Raw genomic sequence first — 17358 nt, 5'->3', positions numbered from 1 at the left:
ACCTACCTCCAAATTTCCACCTACGGTAACTCTCTTCTTCCTTATTTTTCAATTGATTAAACCCTATAAGCCAACTTTGATTTTTATCAAATTCCCACCCCATGCCATGTTGATAATCGCAGCCCTTATTCAAATTGATGAAGGCAACCCTTGTTTCACAATATAGAATTCCACCCCCTTCCGACCTTGAAACCCACTCTCACCTTCAACAGCAAGCACCATTGAAATAAAGCCTTCAAATTACAAGACCCTAATAAAGCTTCACAAACCCCACAAATAGATGAGATTTCCACCAACCAATCCATGGCTGCAACTTTAAAACCCACTTTCCCTTTTTATCTTGAATGATCTCACCATGGCTTCCAACCTATACATTTCATAAATTTTCCTTGATCCCATGTTCGGACCACCGTCTGCGCATGCAAACCCATTTTCCCAAAACCTTCAAGGCAGTGATATAGAAACAAAGAAAAGAAGACTAATAAAATAATAAAGTCACCCCTTTTACTACCTTAGGCCAAGGACGAATCTAAGGGTCTGCCTTAGTCCTCCCTCCCTCATTTCCAAATCCTAGAATGGCATACAGAATATACAATTTTTCTTTATGAACATGCTGGGTCTATTTTAATTTACAACTTTATCTAACATAAATCATAGCAAATTTGCTTTCTAAAATGAAAGCCTAAAGAAGTATGGTATTGAAACATATGCGATGCCTTTACCTTCTAACACAGTCACATATCAAATAATCATAGGAATTACACTGAGTTACCGTTATGAAGCGAGTCCATATTCACTTGCCTGGATGTTGCGTGGAAAGGAGTGAGATAGTGCAGATGAGAATTTCACGAAAGCAACTTGAGAAGTACCCTGAACAATTATGTAGCATTTGTGTCAAAACTCCTTCAATTAACACTTCTTTCTTCTAAACCTCTATTTCTTATTGCAGGTTGCATAAAGGTGGAAGTGAACGAGGCACATGTCTGGGTAACTAAGGTGGATTGATTCTCTGATGGTCATGCTCAAAGGCTTAAAAGATAGCGTGGTGGCATTACTAATGAAATTTTACTATGTGTATATTTTAAGAACTATAGTACGGGATACAACATCTGACGATTATGTTTTTACTCACACCCTTTCTTACGTTACGTGGACCATCCTGTTGTAGTGTTTGTAAGTAGAAATCATGATACTAAAAAGGGTGGCCTAAGGTAGTAAAAGGGGTGACTTTATTATTTTATTAGTCTTCTTTTCTTTGTTTCTATATCACTGCCTTGAAGGTTTTGAGAAAATGGGTTTGCATGCGCAGACGGTGGTCCGAACATGGGATCAAGGAAAATTTATGAAATGTATAGGTTGGAAGCCATGGTGAGATCATTCAAGATAAAAAGGGAAAGTGGGTTTTAAAGTTGCAGCCATGGATTGGTTGGTGGAAATCTCATCTATTTGTGGGGTTTATGAAGCTTTATTAGGGTCTTGTAATTTGAAGGCTTTATTTCAATGGTGCTTGCTGTTGAAGGTGAGAGTGGGTTTCAAGGTCGGAAGGGGGTGGAATTCTATATTGTGAAACAAGGGTTGCCTTCATCAATTTGAATAAGGGCTGCGATTATCAACATGGCATGGGGTGGGAATTTGATAAAAATCAAAGTTGGCTTATAGGGTTTAATCAATTGAAAAATAAGGAAGAAGAGAGTTACCGTAGGTGGAAATTTGGAGGTAGGTCTCAATCCCTTTACTTCTTCTTCTTTGGCTTGTTCCCAATCCCTTCTCTCTCTCTCTCTCTCTCTCTCTCTCTCTCTCTCTCTCTCTCTCTCTCTCTCTGATTTGAGTGGCAATAGAAAAATCAAAAACAATGAAATATACGTTCATAAGAGGGAGAGAAAGAGAGGAAGGCCTAATTTATAAATTTGATTTCCCCCCAAGAAATCCCTTTTTACAAGTTTTCTATTTTTGTGAGTCATCCTTCTAATTTATCTACCAAGAACATTAAAAGGTTACCAAAAGAAGATCCTTGATTGCAAGATTAAAGGTGGTCCACACAAAAATTTAAGGGAGTAAGGAAGGCAGCACACACGTTTCACTTCTTTCCCTCTTTAAATGATACATTTAAAGCAAGATTCCAAAATCCCATTTTTTTTTTTAAAGCAAGAGGTCTTTTTATTTTGCTAGCACTGTGCGTTTCTCCTTCTAGGGAGAAACGTACAGTAGCATTTCACAAAGAGAAAAAGGCAATCATTCCATTGTGATGCAAAGGTGTATGTACATATACCATATATATAAAAACAAGGCCCAAAAGTGGCGCCCCAATCTGGGGGAGTATTAAATGAATTTTCACCCACAAGGAAATAGCGTTAGAAATTGTTTTGGGAAGGACACCTATGTTGAAAATATTTTTGATTGCCAAGAATGCCCCTCACACAAAGGTCTAATGTGTTAATCTTGCTTGGGGCAAACTTGCCACACCTACCTTAATTAAAACTTGGAGTGGAAATATCAATTTTTTTGTTTTACAATACATAATAAGAGGGTGGTTTAGAAAGGCTATGGTTTTCACGTTAAATTATAGGCCCCACCACAATCGAAAATTAAAGGTCTCCATCAATATCCCATGAAACCCTTTTTATGACCCATATTAATTAGGTTAATACACTCAGAATCTTAACTTTTTAGGGTGAAATTATCCTACATAAAAACCCAAATTTTCAGTTGTTACATTCTACCCCCCTTAATGAAAATTTCGTCCCCGAAATTCACTATTCTAGAAGAACAAGGAAATGGTGCGTCGCATAGGCTACCAAATACCGTACCTCATAACTTGAGCTGAATATGGAATCAAGGAAACTGAACTAATAAAATAATATAATCATACCTCAGAAATAGTGAGAAAATTTTCACCCACAACCTCGCCAGGCAAAACCTCAAACTTTGCCTTTTTCCTTAAGGCACTAGTGACTTCCATTCCCGAGTATGGCGGGGTCTCACTCACGCCCAGCATAATATGTGCTCTCATGGAACAAGTTTCTCCCACAGGTCGGTGCCTAGCCTCCTTAGGATTATCTTTTGCAATGTTGATGGTGCCGTGCCGTGACAAGGCATCGGGGATGTTCTTGGTCTCTGAGGGTTCACTCTCGGAGTCACTATCTTCTATTATGATGACCTCAAGTTCCTGCCTTTTTACCCTGAGTGACTCCTGATCTTTTTTATGTTGTTTAGCTGAACTTTTTCTAGCGGTCACAAGTAGTCTAGCCATCCTGAATCCCACATATCATATTAAATAGTGTTAGCCCATGTTATATAAAAACAACAATATAGTCATCAATAAATCAAATCTTCAGACTCCATAAGGTTTTTCCAACAAATGATCAAAATTTATAATCCCCTAATAAAATCATCACAGGGTTCCAGTGCTACTGAGTGTTGTAAACGAATCATTATCATTATCCATTCAGAACATACAATATGGTAGTAATTATATCTGATTCCATGATTCCTTGCTCCAATTATAGTTCCATCCTAAGTTTTTGAGATCCGACTTAATCTTCTTAGAATCCTTCCAATTTTGGCGTTGCCAAAGACATCCTCCGAGTCACAACCACAAATTTTTTTCCGAGAATTTCTCAATGAGGATGTCCCATGCAAAGATTTCCCTAAATTCTCAATTATTGCCTCCTATCACTTAACTAGCTTCTCCCCCTTACAAATCCTACCATCTCATATCTAAATTTTCGCAGGCTTAATTTCAGTCATGAAAACTCTATGAATTTTCATCCTAGGTCAACAAGCCAAGTCTTATGATTCCCCATTCCAGAATGGAGGCCGACTATTTCAACACGAAGCATAGCTTGAGATTTATAAGAATAATAAAATTGTAAGGAAAATAGTAATTAAATCCTGACCTTCGGTTATCGCATTAGATGCCTCAGCACTGTCGTTAACGAGTGCAAAGAAACGCTTCGCTGACCCTCCTTGCGCCTTCTCATCTTGATTCAGAAGGCGATATTGGTTCTTCTTCTCTTGATTTTGCGGCTGGTTCTGATTACCCCTCCACTGATTCTGCTGAGGGGCAGACTGTCTCAGAGTCTGAGGCTGATGTTGGGTTGGGGTCCCACTTTGCTGTCTGCCCAGCCTAGGGCAGTTGTACTGTTTGTGGTTAGGGTCCCCACAGGAATAGCATACATCCATGCCCCTCCAGCATTTTCCCGCATGTCTCTTTCCGCAAGTTGGACATACCGGGATAGTATGACTCACATCCTCTGACTTCTGCTTCTTTAGAGGTGGTGGTTGATTTCGGTTCGCAGAGGATTGCGCCCTTGCAGCCGAAACAATCCTTTCGCTTCTCTCTGCGACTTCCGCCTTCGCACAGGCCTCTGCTAAGGTCTGAGGATTAAGGATAATAATGCTGGCCATAAGGGTGGGGCGGAGCCCGTCCACAAACTTCCTTACCCTATCCTCCTCAGTGGCGGCATAACCCGGGGCATAGCGGAATAGAGTTCTGAATCTTGCCCCATACTGGGCCACCGACAACCTTTCTTGCTTCAGTGCTGCGAATTCTTCAGCCAGTGAGTCCTTTACATGTGCAGGAAAGAACTGGACATTAAATCTCGCCTTGAATTGGCTCCAAGTCTCGGTGGTCGCCGTCGGGTAATTCTGTACAGTGGTTCTCCACCAGACTCCTGCCTCGCCAGTGAAAAGAAATGAGGCCAACCTAATCTTCTGTTCATCAGTGCATGCCATGACAGCAAAGATACGTTCCACGCTCAAGATCCAGCTGTCGGCCACCATAGGATCTCCCACCCCAGTGAATTCAGGAGGGTGATAATCCCTGAACTGACGATGGAGTTTGGTAGGATCTTCCCTTGGCTGGCGCACGGCCAAATTTGCCCAATACTTCGGAGAGCTTCCTGATTCGCTGCTTGAGACTGCGCTTGACCCCTAAGTATCTCCGTAAGCATGCGCAGAGGGTCTTGCTCCTCTTCCTGGCCATCTCTCCCAGCTCCTCTTCTCTGGTAAGTATTCATCTTCTGCCAACACAAGCCTACAATTAATTCCAGGAAAATATCCTTCTTACACAGCAAATTTACATTTTCAGGGTGTGTTGAAAGATTTTAAACCCATTCGTCCTAGCGATCTATGTTGGTGTGTGTTTTCCTTTAAGTTTGTTCAGAGGTAATAGGAAGGTGCCATAACTTTTAATTATTTAGGTCTTCGTATCCCATCTTAAGACGTACCCAAGACTCATTCACCAGGTTCCTCACAGCCTAAACCTGGTGGCTTTGATACCACAACTGTAACGACCCGATTTCCAGAACCAGGCCGCTACACCAATTTGACAAAATCACCTGAAATATTTTTTTTTTTTTTGAAAGGAACAACTTAAATGAGCGGAAACATTCACAATAATAAAACCCATTCATAATTTTAAAACTCACTTTGATCCAAATTAAAGACCTAGCATTCCAAATAAAATTTATTACAGCCCGAAATTTAATAACTTAAACTGAGTTTAATAAAACGACAGGTGACCCATCTGTCACCCCACCCTCTCTATTTATTTCCCCATTCCCGCTTTATTTATATGTCTTCGTTTGCGAAGGCTCCCTCTTCTACTAATCCTGTGGAGGGAAATGTAACAACGTAAGAGCAAGGAAAAAGGGCTAACGACATAAAAGCAACACGGTACAATAACCATAAAAATTCTCAATGATCAATATTAGAATCCATTTTAAACTATACAGTTTTTCTCAAATCCTACATAAATGAGACATAACTACATTGGCATTTTATTTATTCAAATTACAAGAAGAAATATAGGTGGAAATAAATCAAGCAATATGTACTCTCATCCCCAATAGTCATACGGCAATTCCCAATAAGATCATGTTCGGTGGCCTTCCAGCCTGGCCGTCAACTATTGACCATCAAGGAGTCTTCCGTCCCCTAATGAGACGTGCTCCTTTCTAGGGTTCTCTTTGGGTCACCATATGGTTCCACCCGAAAATGTATTGTCAGCCAGGTGTCGTACGCTCTCAGCCTGGGTAACTTTTAGCTTTTGCCCAAGGACGAATCTAAGGGTCTGCCTTAGTCCTCCCTCCCTCATTTCCAAATCCTAGAATGGCATACAGAATCTACAATTTTTCTTTATGAACATGCTGGGTCTATTTTAATTTACAACTTTATCTAACATAAATCATAGCAAATTTGCTTTCTAAAATGAAAGCCTAAAGAAGTATGGTATTGAAACATATGCGATGCCTTTACCTTCTAACACAGTCACATATCAAATAATCATAGGAATTACACTGAGTTACCGTTATGAAGCGAGTCCATATTTACTTGCCTGGATGTTGCGTGAAAAGGAGTGAGATAGTGCAGATGAGAATTTCACGAAAGCAACTTGAGAAGTACCCTGAACAATTATGTAGCATTTGTGTCAAAACTCCTTCAATTAACACTTCTTTCTTCTAAACCTCTATTTCTTATTGCAGGTTGCATAAAGGTGGAAGTGAACGAGGCACATGTCTGGGTAACTAAGGTGGATTGATTCTCTGATGGTCATGCTCAAAGGCTTAAAAGATAGCGTGGTGGCATTACTAATGAAATTTTACTATGTGTATATTTTAAGAACTATAGTACGGGATACAACATCTGACGATTATGTTTTTACTCACACCCTTTCTTACGTTACGTGGACCATCCTGTTGTAGTGTTTGTAAGTAGAAATCATGATACTAAAAAGGGTGGCCTAAGGTAGTAAAAGGGGTGACTTTATTATTTTATTAGTCTTCTTTTCTTTGTTTCTATATCACTGCCTTGAAGGTTTTGGGAAAATGGGTTTGCATGCGCAGACGGTGGTCCGAACATGGGATCAAGGAAAATTTATGAAATGTATAGGTTGGAAGCCATGGTGAGATCATTCAAGATAAAAAGGGAAAGTGGGTTTTAAAGTTGCAGCCATGGAAAAAAGGGAAAGTGGGTTTTAAAGTTTCATTAGTAATGCCACCACGCTATCTTTTAAGCCTTTGAGCATGACCATCAGAGAATCAATCCACCTTAGTTACCCAGACATGTGCCTCGTTCACTTCCACCTTTATGCAACCTGCAATAAGAAATAGAGGTTTAGAAGAAAGAAGTGTTAATTGAAGGAGTTTTGACACAAATGCTACATAATTGTTCAGGGTACTTCTCAAGTTGCTTTCGTGAAATTCTCATCTGCACTATCTCACTCCTTTCCACGCAACATCCAGGCAAGTGAATATGGACTCGCTTCATAACGGTAACTCAGTGTAATTCCTATGATTATTTGATATGTGACTGTGTTAGAAGGTAAAGGCATCGCATATGTTTCAATACCATACTTCTTTAGGCTTTCATTTTAGAAAGCAAATTTGCTATGATTTATGTTAGATAAAGTTGTAAATTAAAATAGACCCAGCATGTTCATAAAGAAAAATTGTAGATTCTGTATGCCATTCTAGGATTTGGAAATGGGGGAGGGAGGACTAAGGCAGACCCTTAGATTCGTCCTTGGGCAAAAGCCAAAAGTTACCCAGGCTGAGAGCGTACGACACCTGGCTGACAATACATTTTCGGGTGGAACCATATGGTGACCCAAAGAGAACCCTAGAAAGGAGCACGTCTCATTAGGGGACGGAGGACTCCTTGATGGTCAATAGTTGACGGCCAGGCTGGAAGGCCACCGAACATGATCTTATTGGGAATTGCCGTATGACTATTGGGGATGAGAGTACATATTGCTTGATTTATTTCCACCTATATTTCTTCTTGTAATTTGAATAAATAAAATGCCAATGTAGTTATGTCTCATTTATGTAGGATTTGAGAAAAACTGTATAGTTTAAAATGGATTCTAATATTGATCATTGAGAATTTTTATGGTTATTGTACCGTGTTGCTTTTATGTCGTTAGCCCTTTTTCCTTGCTCTTACGTTGCTACATTTCCCTCCACAGGATTAGTAGAAGAGGGAGCCTTCGCAAACAAAGACATATAAATAAAGCGGGAATGGGGAAATAAATAGAGAGGGTGGGGTGACAGATGGGTCACCTGTCGTTTTATTAAACTCAGTTTAAGTTATTAAATTTCGGGCTGTAATAAATTTTATTTGGAATGCTAGGTCTTTAATTTGGATCAAAGTGAGTTTTAAAATTATGAATGGGTTTTATTATTGTGAATGTTTCCGTTCATTTAAGTTGTTCCTTTCAAAAAAAAAAATAATTTCAGGTGATTTTGTCAAATTGGTGTAGCGGCCTGGTTCTGGAAATCGGGTCTTTACATGTTCCATCGCATGGACGGTTTGGATCAACCTATGACGGAAACTTCTACAGATTGGACGGCTAGGATCAGCCTATGGAAATGATTTTACCGGCACGACCTATTGATGTTGTGTTTCATCACATCGACGATTTGGATCAACCGATGATGTCGTCCGTACGGTCCTTTGTCAGCCCGTGCATCGCACGGGTTTCTTACTAGTATATATATATATATATATATATATATATATATATATATATATATATATGAGTGAACATTTCCTACACACTTGTGTAGGTAAGTTACCTACACACTAGCTTAAAATACAGTGGGGGCCCACATTGTTTGGGTGATCCAAACAATTCATTTGAATGGTCCTCACATAGATAGGGTGTCCACAAAAAATCAGATCCATAGGATCATCCCAACCCTACGATTTGTGGAGGTAAAATGGACGTGTATAAACCTTCACAAATTAGTCCATTTTTTGCCTCCATAGTTTGAATGGTTAGGATGATCCTATGGATCTGATTTTTTGTGGACACCCTATCTATGTGAGGATCATTCAAATGAATTGTTTGGATCACCCAAACAATGTGGGCCCCCACTGTATTTTAAGCTAGAGTGTAGGTAACTTACCTACACAAGTGTGTAGGAAATGTTCTCTCTCTCTCTCTCTCTCTCTCTCTCTCTCTCTCTCTCTCTCTCTATATATATATATATATATATATATATATATATATATATATATATATATATATATGTATGTATGTATTATGTATGTATGTATGTATATGAGGGTCTTGTGTATTGGAGAGGAGTTTTTGGAATAATATTGAGTGAAATTTCTCCCCTCAAATTTCTCTTCCCTCGTCTTTCCCTTTCTTCCCCTCTTCATCTTCTTCCCTTCTGTTCTCTCCTTTTCCTCTTCTTCTCTTTCCCCTCTCCAGGCCTGCATCAAATTGGTACCAAAGTGAAGGATCCAAGTCAATTTTCATCAGCCAAGAAAACAATCTTCAATGGACCCTTGCCATATGGTACCCTACGTGGGAACTCCTGCAACTTGAATGACTAGCTCAAAACCGTGCAAGATAATTCAAAATTGTAAGCCATGAAAAAAAAGGCAGTCGGTGTAGGATGATAGCAAGTATTTAATTGATTATATTGAAATTTCAAAATAAGTTGAATAGTTCACAACAAATTAAATAGATCAATCATCCCGTTTCAAAGATGCCACATTTCGAAAGTTCTAAATTGTAAGCAGTACAGATAAGCACCCTACATAGAAAATATTTCTGTAACATATCTAGGTAATGTGCAAATAGAAAATTACTCGAAACAGCCATAAGCTGAAACTAAAAGCAATTGCTGAATTGTCTATGATATAACCATTAGCAGGCAATGGTAAAGTTAAACGATATGCAACTTTAACTCACATCTCTTCACCACCTGATCTCTGATTAAGAATACAGTTGCACCGCAAATACTGCAAACAAGTCTCAGAAATACTGGGATCTGCAAGATTCTCATAAAAATAGTTCTTTATGAGTTCATCAAGTTCACCAAAGTCTGAAAATCCATTCAACTTTTGATATAGTGATTCCGTGTTCCCCACTATAAAATTCTCCTTGGTTAGTGAAACAACTCTTCTCTTTGGCTTCCACCTGCCTCTTCTTTTATCTAAATATACCGTGTCTTGGTTCGTATTTTCTAAATATACCGTGTCTTGGTTAGTGAAACAAGCTTGTTCAGCACAAGAATCCAATGAGGATCGGCTATTTGTACGTGTCTGTTGTTCTCCATGACTACTGTCATAGTAACTTTCCTCTACATCATAGTGGTTGCCCATGTTCCTGTCCATAGATTCTTCATTCAACGGCTGATCAGCTCCAGTAAGGGATGTGTTATATTTGTAGTAGTCATCGTCAGTAAAGCTTGTATCAGTATCTGACGATGCCACGGAATAAGACTCGGCTGACAGCTGCATGAATTCTTCCTCTAAGTTATGCCGGCGATGCAGGATATCCTCTTGATAGTGAGGAGGTGATCCAGGGTGAATAGAAGATGAGCGGGACTCCATAATCTCATCAATGGCTGTCAATGGTGTTATGTTAACAGTTGGATCCATCCTATCAGCGCCCTCCACCATCAATCTACCAGGAGGAAATGAATTTACCCCCACCAAAGGCAAAAGATTATGCTCTTCGTGAGAAAAGGTCATCAATTGCTCCAGTTTTGGACCTGTTTTGTCAATTCTTTGTACAGGTATGGATTCTTGAATGACATCCATTGTTGAGGATTCCAAAGCAATTTTACCATTAGAATTGAAGTATTCATGGGCATGGAAACCAGCAAAAGTATCGGTAAATGAAATATCAGACTCTAAGACATTTGTGCTACTCTCATCCCCTGAATCATGTACAGAGTCAGAGACATATCTTGAGCTTTCCCCGATATTTTTATGATCTTTCCTGCCTTTCATGTATTTTTCTTTACCGCGACTTAAGACCAAGTTTGTGAACTTGCTTCCATCCACGGTATTCTCGGAAGTGTGATCCATCCACTCTCTAAACTCGCGCAACCAAAGAACAGATCTTTCTTTTTTCATGAATTCAACCCTTTTCATTAAACCCACTATTTCCTCTTCACCATCAGAAATGACATTCTCAAATCTTCTCGGATTCTCACTATCGCATGATAATGATTCTTGATCAACAGCTTCCGAAGTGCAATGTCTCCGCTGTTCTTCATCTTCAATACAAGCAAGACGAGAACTCCTCTATAAAAAATAAAAAAAACAGCTGAATATTGAGAAGCCATTATTCTGGTATAGACTAGCAACCATTAATAATAATAAGAGGGAGGATAAAATGAAGCTTTATATAAAGACTCCCAGTCACAAGCACAAACAATATGAGTACAAAAACAGCTAATAACAATAATAAATAATCTATCAGAAGATGCACTCATCTTCAAAAACCACCTACCCTTTTTGCGTTGACACTGCCTTCCTCTTCACCTTCACCTTTTGCGGGACAGTAAAATCCATATGTAGCAGGCCGTTTCTGCCTGCTTGCTAAGATGATTTGTCTCTTCCAAGACTCTCGTGTGCTGATTCCTCTTTCATCTAATTTTAACTAAAACCATAAAAACAACAAAAAAATATGATAAGTTTGTACTATCAGCAGACTAGGGATGACACAAAGCAAGCCAAACTTGAGCAAATCTTTAACATGTCATTGCAAGCAATTGTAAAGACTAGGACCAAAAATAATTAGACGTGGAATACTAGTACATACATGGACATATAGTTCATAAAGATGAAAAACTTAAAAAGTGAAACGCTGCATAGTAACATACATGGAGACAAAGGGAAACCAATCCTTACTTTCTCTGGATAAGTAAAAAAGCTGAAGACTTGTGCTCGGTACCATCGGGCACAGCAAACTGGATTGCCTTCCAACCATAAGCTTTGAAGAGATGAAAGGCCTGCAACAAGCTCCAACTCTGAAAAGCTGGAAATAATATTGTAGGAAAGATCAAGCCCCTCAACTGACTTCAAATGCTCAATCCCACGCAAAGTAGTTAAAGCATTGTTCCTCAAGACAAGTTTAACAATTGGGCATGAAACCTGCAGAATCCAACAAATACTGGGTTCGTTCATATCTAATATGCAATTCAGAAAAAATAAAATGACATAAATTAACACATTGAGATTTTAAACTGAGAAATCAAATCACTCAGTGTTCTTTTTCTTATGTTAGACGTGTTGCATGACAGCCCCTCAAGAATAAGTGCATTTATTATGTTCAGCTATGAATCTTAAAGTTCATTTTGGAGACGGTAATGTTTGATCTGAAAGCTAACTATTTCAATATGCAACAAGCTTTAGATGGAATGAATTTTTTTTATTTTTTTATTTTTTGAAAACATGTTAAGGTATAAAGATTAAACAACGCCTTCTCCAACGGCTTAAGCTTTTGGAGTAATTGGTTGTTTCACATGATATCAGAGCAAAGGTCCCGGGTTCAAAACTTCTTGATATTAAAAATCCACATCTAATGGCCAACCCAAAAGAGGGGCCACATGTAGGGCAACCCTAAAAAGAGGGGCCACATGTGAGGGGGAGTGCTAAAGTATAAAAGATTAAACATCGCCTTCTTGGCTTCTCCAACAGCTTAAGTTTTGGAGTAATTTCACAAAAACGATGCAAACATTATTAAGAGAGCAAATGCAAAAAAAATAAAAAAACAATGCTCACAGACCAAGCTGGTCACAAACAAAAAAGTAAACATAGGCCGAACATCGGATGTGCTGGAAGGAAACACAGTGCTCAATCATCTTCTCGAAGTAGTTCACAAATCGCCATGGGAAGCCATTCTTTTCTCAGACCCATTTGATGCTGGAATCTCCATCCACAATCAATCACTCCCAATAACTAGGATTCCAGAAGCTTAATCCCCATAAATGGTCTCCAGTCTCCACAGATGCCCCCAACTCCCAACAGACCAGGGCTACCAATGCTAAGACCCGTCAAAGTTCAGCTTAATGTTGTTTGCAAACGGAGGAACCCACAAAGGCGTAGGAACAACTCTAGTCACAATACTAAGACTTCAAAAGTCACAGTTACAGGACGGACTATCAACCTATTCGTCTCATCGGAAGTGTATAAGATTCTTGCAAAGGTTCTGGCCACTAAACTGGAGTGTTGGATCTCATTATATCTAAAGCCTAAGGTGCATACTTGAATGGAAGACAGATCCTAGGTGGTGTAGTGAGCGGAAGAAATGGGATAATGTGCAAAATAGATATGGAAAAGGAAGGTTGAGGCAATGGATAAAAGCTTGCACATCCTCGGCTTGGTTCTCACTAACGAAATTCCTAAGGGATTTTCAAGAGTTCAAGAGGATTAAGGCAGAGCGGCCCACTCTCCCCTTTCCTCTTCACCGTAGAGGTTGAGGCACTAAACAAAATGATGGACAAGGCAACAGGAGGAGAGTTACTACAGAGCTCCAAGGTAAACTAAGATGTTGAGGTTAGTCCTTCTCAATTTGCAAATGACACACTGTCATTCTATGGAGTGTCAATTGAGGAAGCAAGAACACCGAAAGAAGTCCTTCGGTGCTATAAGGTGTTCGCTAAAAGAGGAACACATTGAGGAATGGAGTACCTTTAGTCAATACATAGTAACTCCAGAACTCCAAGTTAAAGGACTATCGCCCTATTAGTCTCATCAGAAGTGTGTATAAGATTACTGTAAAGGTTCGACACATGAGACTTAGAGGAGTGTTGGACCATTATATCTAGAACCCAAGGTGCATTCGCGAATGGAAGACAAATTCTAGATGGAACATTGATGGCTCATGAATGCATTGATGCTCACTACATGAGCAGAAGAAGTGAAATAATGTGCAAAATCGGTATGGAAAAGGCGTATAATAGTGGAGCGGGTTTCCTACAGTATATGTTTGGATGGCTCAGTATTGCGGATCGTTGGAGGCAATGGATAAAAGATTGCACATCTTCAGCATGATCCACCATGAGAATCTTAATAAGACACTCACGCAACTTTCAATGTTCAAGACTTGACAACAAATCATGGAGAGTTTGATGAGAGCTCGTGGACGAGTTCTTTCTCACCCGGGGATAATGATGCAGTGCCAACATGGCAGCCATGCCACGCATAGGTGGCTTGGGTGGAGTGTCCAAGGTGAATTCCCGCCATAATGCAGCAGCCGGATTTTGAACCTGACTTTTGGACTTCTAGATTGATGAATCTTGAAAAGTGGTAAACTAGGAAGTAGTAGATATTTTTGTGCCCTTTCCAACAAGTATAAGAACTCCTAAATTCAACAAGTGGTTAGAAAGATATGACAATTATAGTAGACTATGTCCGTGGCTTCCCAAACTAGTCAAGTTTTGTGAGTTCCAAAGAAATTTATGATACGTAAGTCCCTAAGCTAGTTAGTGGAGAAGCTTGAAGGAATTTTCTCTTGGAGTCTTTCATTTGAAAGGATAGAAGCCATATGTAGAAGGGGATTTTGGATTTTGATAAACTTATGGTGTTGATAATATATCAATTGGGTCAAGCATTGCTCCCATTTTCTTCTTCTTCCATCGTACGAACCCGCATTCCAATGTCATAAGGCCAACCAAAAGAATGTAATTTTGCAAATATAGACGAGAAAAGCAAAGGCCAACCAAAAGAATGTAATTTTACAAATGTAGACAAGAAAGTGGAATTGACTTGTGACTATACAGTATGAACAAATATTGGACAAGCCAAAAACTATACAAAACGGGTCCATAAAGATAACCAAAGGAAGATATTGGGTTCTATTTATGTTGCAAGAATTAAGCACACCAAAATTCACATGTCAAGGCTCACCATAGGAAGAAATATGGGAAGGATGATATAACTATTACTCTATCAAAGCCTCCAATGAACAGTCATTGAAGTTGGAACTAAAAACAAAGAAGCATCCAAAACAAATTTCAAACAAAAAAGTTACGCATCATTCCAAAAAATTGGGAGCAATAAAACATAGGTACCTACCATTCAAAAAAAAAACCCATAGGTACCCAATTCAAGAGATGTCATTTCACCGAAGCCTACCTCAGTCAATGATGCAATAGTCCGCAGATGATTGAACCCAAGATCCAGGTGCCTCAATTTGGTACACTTCCGCAGATTATCGACTTTTGCAAATTGGTTCCTACTTAGATCCAGGGTTTCAACAATAGGAAGCAGTTGCAAGGATTCATCCATAAGAACTAACCCATTACAAGCACATGAGACAATAGTCAACTTATTCCATACTGGTGAGTCCTTTATATTCACAATTCGACTAGCAAATACATGCCTCAGAGCATCCTGAATCAATAAACCAGAAGTAAAGAAAAAAAAAATACACTGAGAAACATCAGACAATTTAACAGAAAAAATATGCCTACATGCCTAGCTGAACCCATTAAACATATCATTTCTAACACTATTAAAACCATTATTTGCCTATAAGATTGGATGCGAATAATTAAAAGAGGGGTCCAAAGAGGCCCTAAAGAAATAAACCCAATGAAAGAAAAGCTCAAGGCTGAAAATTTTAAGAAAATACACAAAAATTAAAAGTGAAAAAGACGTCGTAAACAGACTTACTGTAGAATTGTGACAAAATGATATTTGGAATTTAACAGCAAAAATATGCCTATATGCCTAGCTGAAACCCATTAAACATATCATTTCTAAGACTATTAGAACCATCATTTGCCTATAAGATTATATACAAATAATTTTTAAAGGGGTCCAAAGCGGCCATAAAGAAATAAACTCAATGAAAGAAAAGCACAACGCCGGAATTTTAAGAAAATACACAAAATTAAAAGTGAAAAAGACGCCATAAACAAACTTACAGTGGAATTGTGACAAATGATCTTCTCCAAAGTCTGCCTAAGTTCAAGAAGTCCCCTTGCAGCCGACGTTGAGAGATCGCATCCGTGGAGCTCGAGAAATCTAAGCCGTCCAAATGGCAACAAAGAGAGTGGCGTCGGATCTCTGGCCGAAGGCGGAAATACCGAAACGACCTTCAGAGACGTCAAGAGCCGGAGAATTCTCCGGAGCTGCTCGAGCGCACGATGATCGCCAAGATCCGATACATAAGCGCGGAGGTAATCTATGGGGGCTCCTGCGAGTAGGCCTTCGAGTTCTTGAAGCTGCTCAAGGCGTGATTGCACATAGTGCAGCCCTACAGGATTCAGCTTCAAAACTAGGGTTCCATCCAGCAAAGGCCCCACTTGTTTCTCCACGAATTTCACCAGGAATTCAAGGTACCGATCTCCAGTTACTATAGCCATTGAGAATTTAATGTAGGGAAAAAGGAGAGAGAGAAATCCCCATGAATGGGAAATTAGGGTTTCATTAGAATGATATGAAAGAAATGGGATTCTGCTTTTAGAGGAAGTTAACGGGAGAAATTTAATTCAAGCTGAGGATGCTAAATCAGGGGTTTGGAGGGGGAGAGGTGAGATTTCTTGATTGAGAAATTAGGGTTTTGGATCAGATGGAAATGTTGAAATTAGGGTTTTTTTCTTCTGTGGAGGAAGAGATGAGAGAAAACGGCCATGACCGTACGGAAAGAGTTTCCCACTTTCGTAACGGAATCCACGAATCGAACTCTAATCATTGGCTTCAGGTCTATTGGGTTTGAGAACTGAGAAACTGCCTCTTGTCTTCCCATTTCTGTTTTTATTTTAAAATTTCTTAACTCTTAAGAAATGGCTGGGTTGACTCGGAGTCTCGGACACTCACTCACTAGTGTACGAGTGAGCGATCACACCGAGTCTGTGGGACCCGACTGTCCATTATAATTCAATGGTTTATTTACTGTTACGTGTCGGAGAGTTGCATCATGACATAAAAATGTCACACTTGTTGAGAAAAAACGAATAAATGCTGATTTATTATAAAAAAAAAATTAGGACCAAAATGCCCCTCAGTACATTTATTCTTCTTACCTTCTTCTTTTTACAATTTTACTTTTACCCATTTTGTTCGAACCCTGTTTTTAACCTAGTTGAAGTGCTGCTTCTTCTCCGACGAAACCTACTATTTTCTCTGGTAATACGTAAGAAGGTAAGCCTGAAATCTCATTCTCCCTCTCTCTCTATATTTCTATTTTTTTTTTCAAAACTCCATCTAACATCATCTCTCTCTCTCTCTCTCTCTCTCTCTCTCTCTCTCTCTCTCTCTCTCTCTCTCTCTCATTTTTTAGGGTATTCAAAGGTTTTTTTTTACAATTACCAGCATAGTTGATTTTACAAGCATTCATAGGTAAAAAAAAAACCCTGGAATTTGCCTTTTTTCTTTCATTTTGAACATTGTAGATATAAGTATCTTTCATGACATAATTTTTATGCTGGGTACTTATTTGAATTATTGCAGTTGTAAAATAGAGGATGGAATTTGGCTTCCTAACTGGTTTTTGCTCATGTATAGAGAAGTCTTGTGAGGGATTCTGAGGATCAACAACTATGCCTTTCTAGAAAGCCAAGAGCACCGATCTATTGGTGTTTATATCGTCATGTGAGC

At 39.1% G+C, this 17358-nt stretch overlaps 1 protein-coding gene across 7 annotated transcripts in view; it reads right to left on the bottom strand.

Moving 5' to 3' along the window:
* LOC143877730 (Outer arm dynein light chain 1 protein) overlaps positions 1 to 16496 on the bottom strand; it is a 30290-nt gene extending 13794 nt beyond the window's left edge. For 6 of the 7 annotated variants that reach the window (XR_013250733.1, XM_077379934.1, XM_077379935.1 and 3 more), the window contains exons 1-5: positions 15684 to 16496; positions 14890 to 15147; positions 11662 to 11904; positions 11261 to 11410; positions 9710 to 11052 (exon numbers count right to left, since the gene is read on the bottom strand). Coding sequence is in view for 6 of the 7 variants with exons in the window: in XM_077379934.1 (XP_077236049.1) it covers positions 9710 to 11052; positions 11261 to 11410; positions 11662 to 11904; positions 14890 to 15147; positions 15684 to 16124 (2435 nt within the window). In the remaining variant the exon portion in view is untranslated. Of the gene's footprint in view, positions 1 to 2869; positions 3252 to 9709; positions 11053 to 11260; positions 11411 to 11661; positions 11905 to 14889; positions 15148 to 15683 lie in introns of all 7 variants that reach the window. The other variant, XM_077379936.1, reaches the window with a different exon arrangement.
* Positions 16497 to 17358: the final 862 nt, after the last annotated feature.

This window comes from Tasmannia lanceolata, unplaced genomic scaffold (assembly GCF_043159265.1).
Source record: "Tasmannia lanceolata isolate RefF3 unplaced genomic scaffold, GAP_Taslan_0.1 ptg000005l, whole genome shotgun sequence".
In the NCBI taxonomy this organism is placed as follows: Eukaryota; Viridiplantae; Streptophyta; class Magnoliopsida; order Canellales; family Winteraceae; genus Tasmannia; species Tasmannia lanceolata.
The sequence above is the reverse complement of the archived record's forward strand: the minus strand, read 5'-3'. Positions and strand labels throughout refer to the sequence as shown.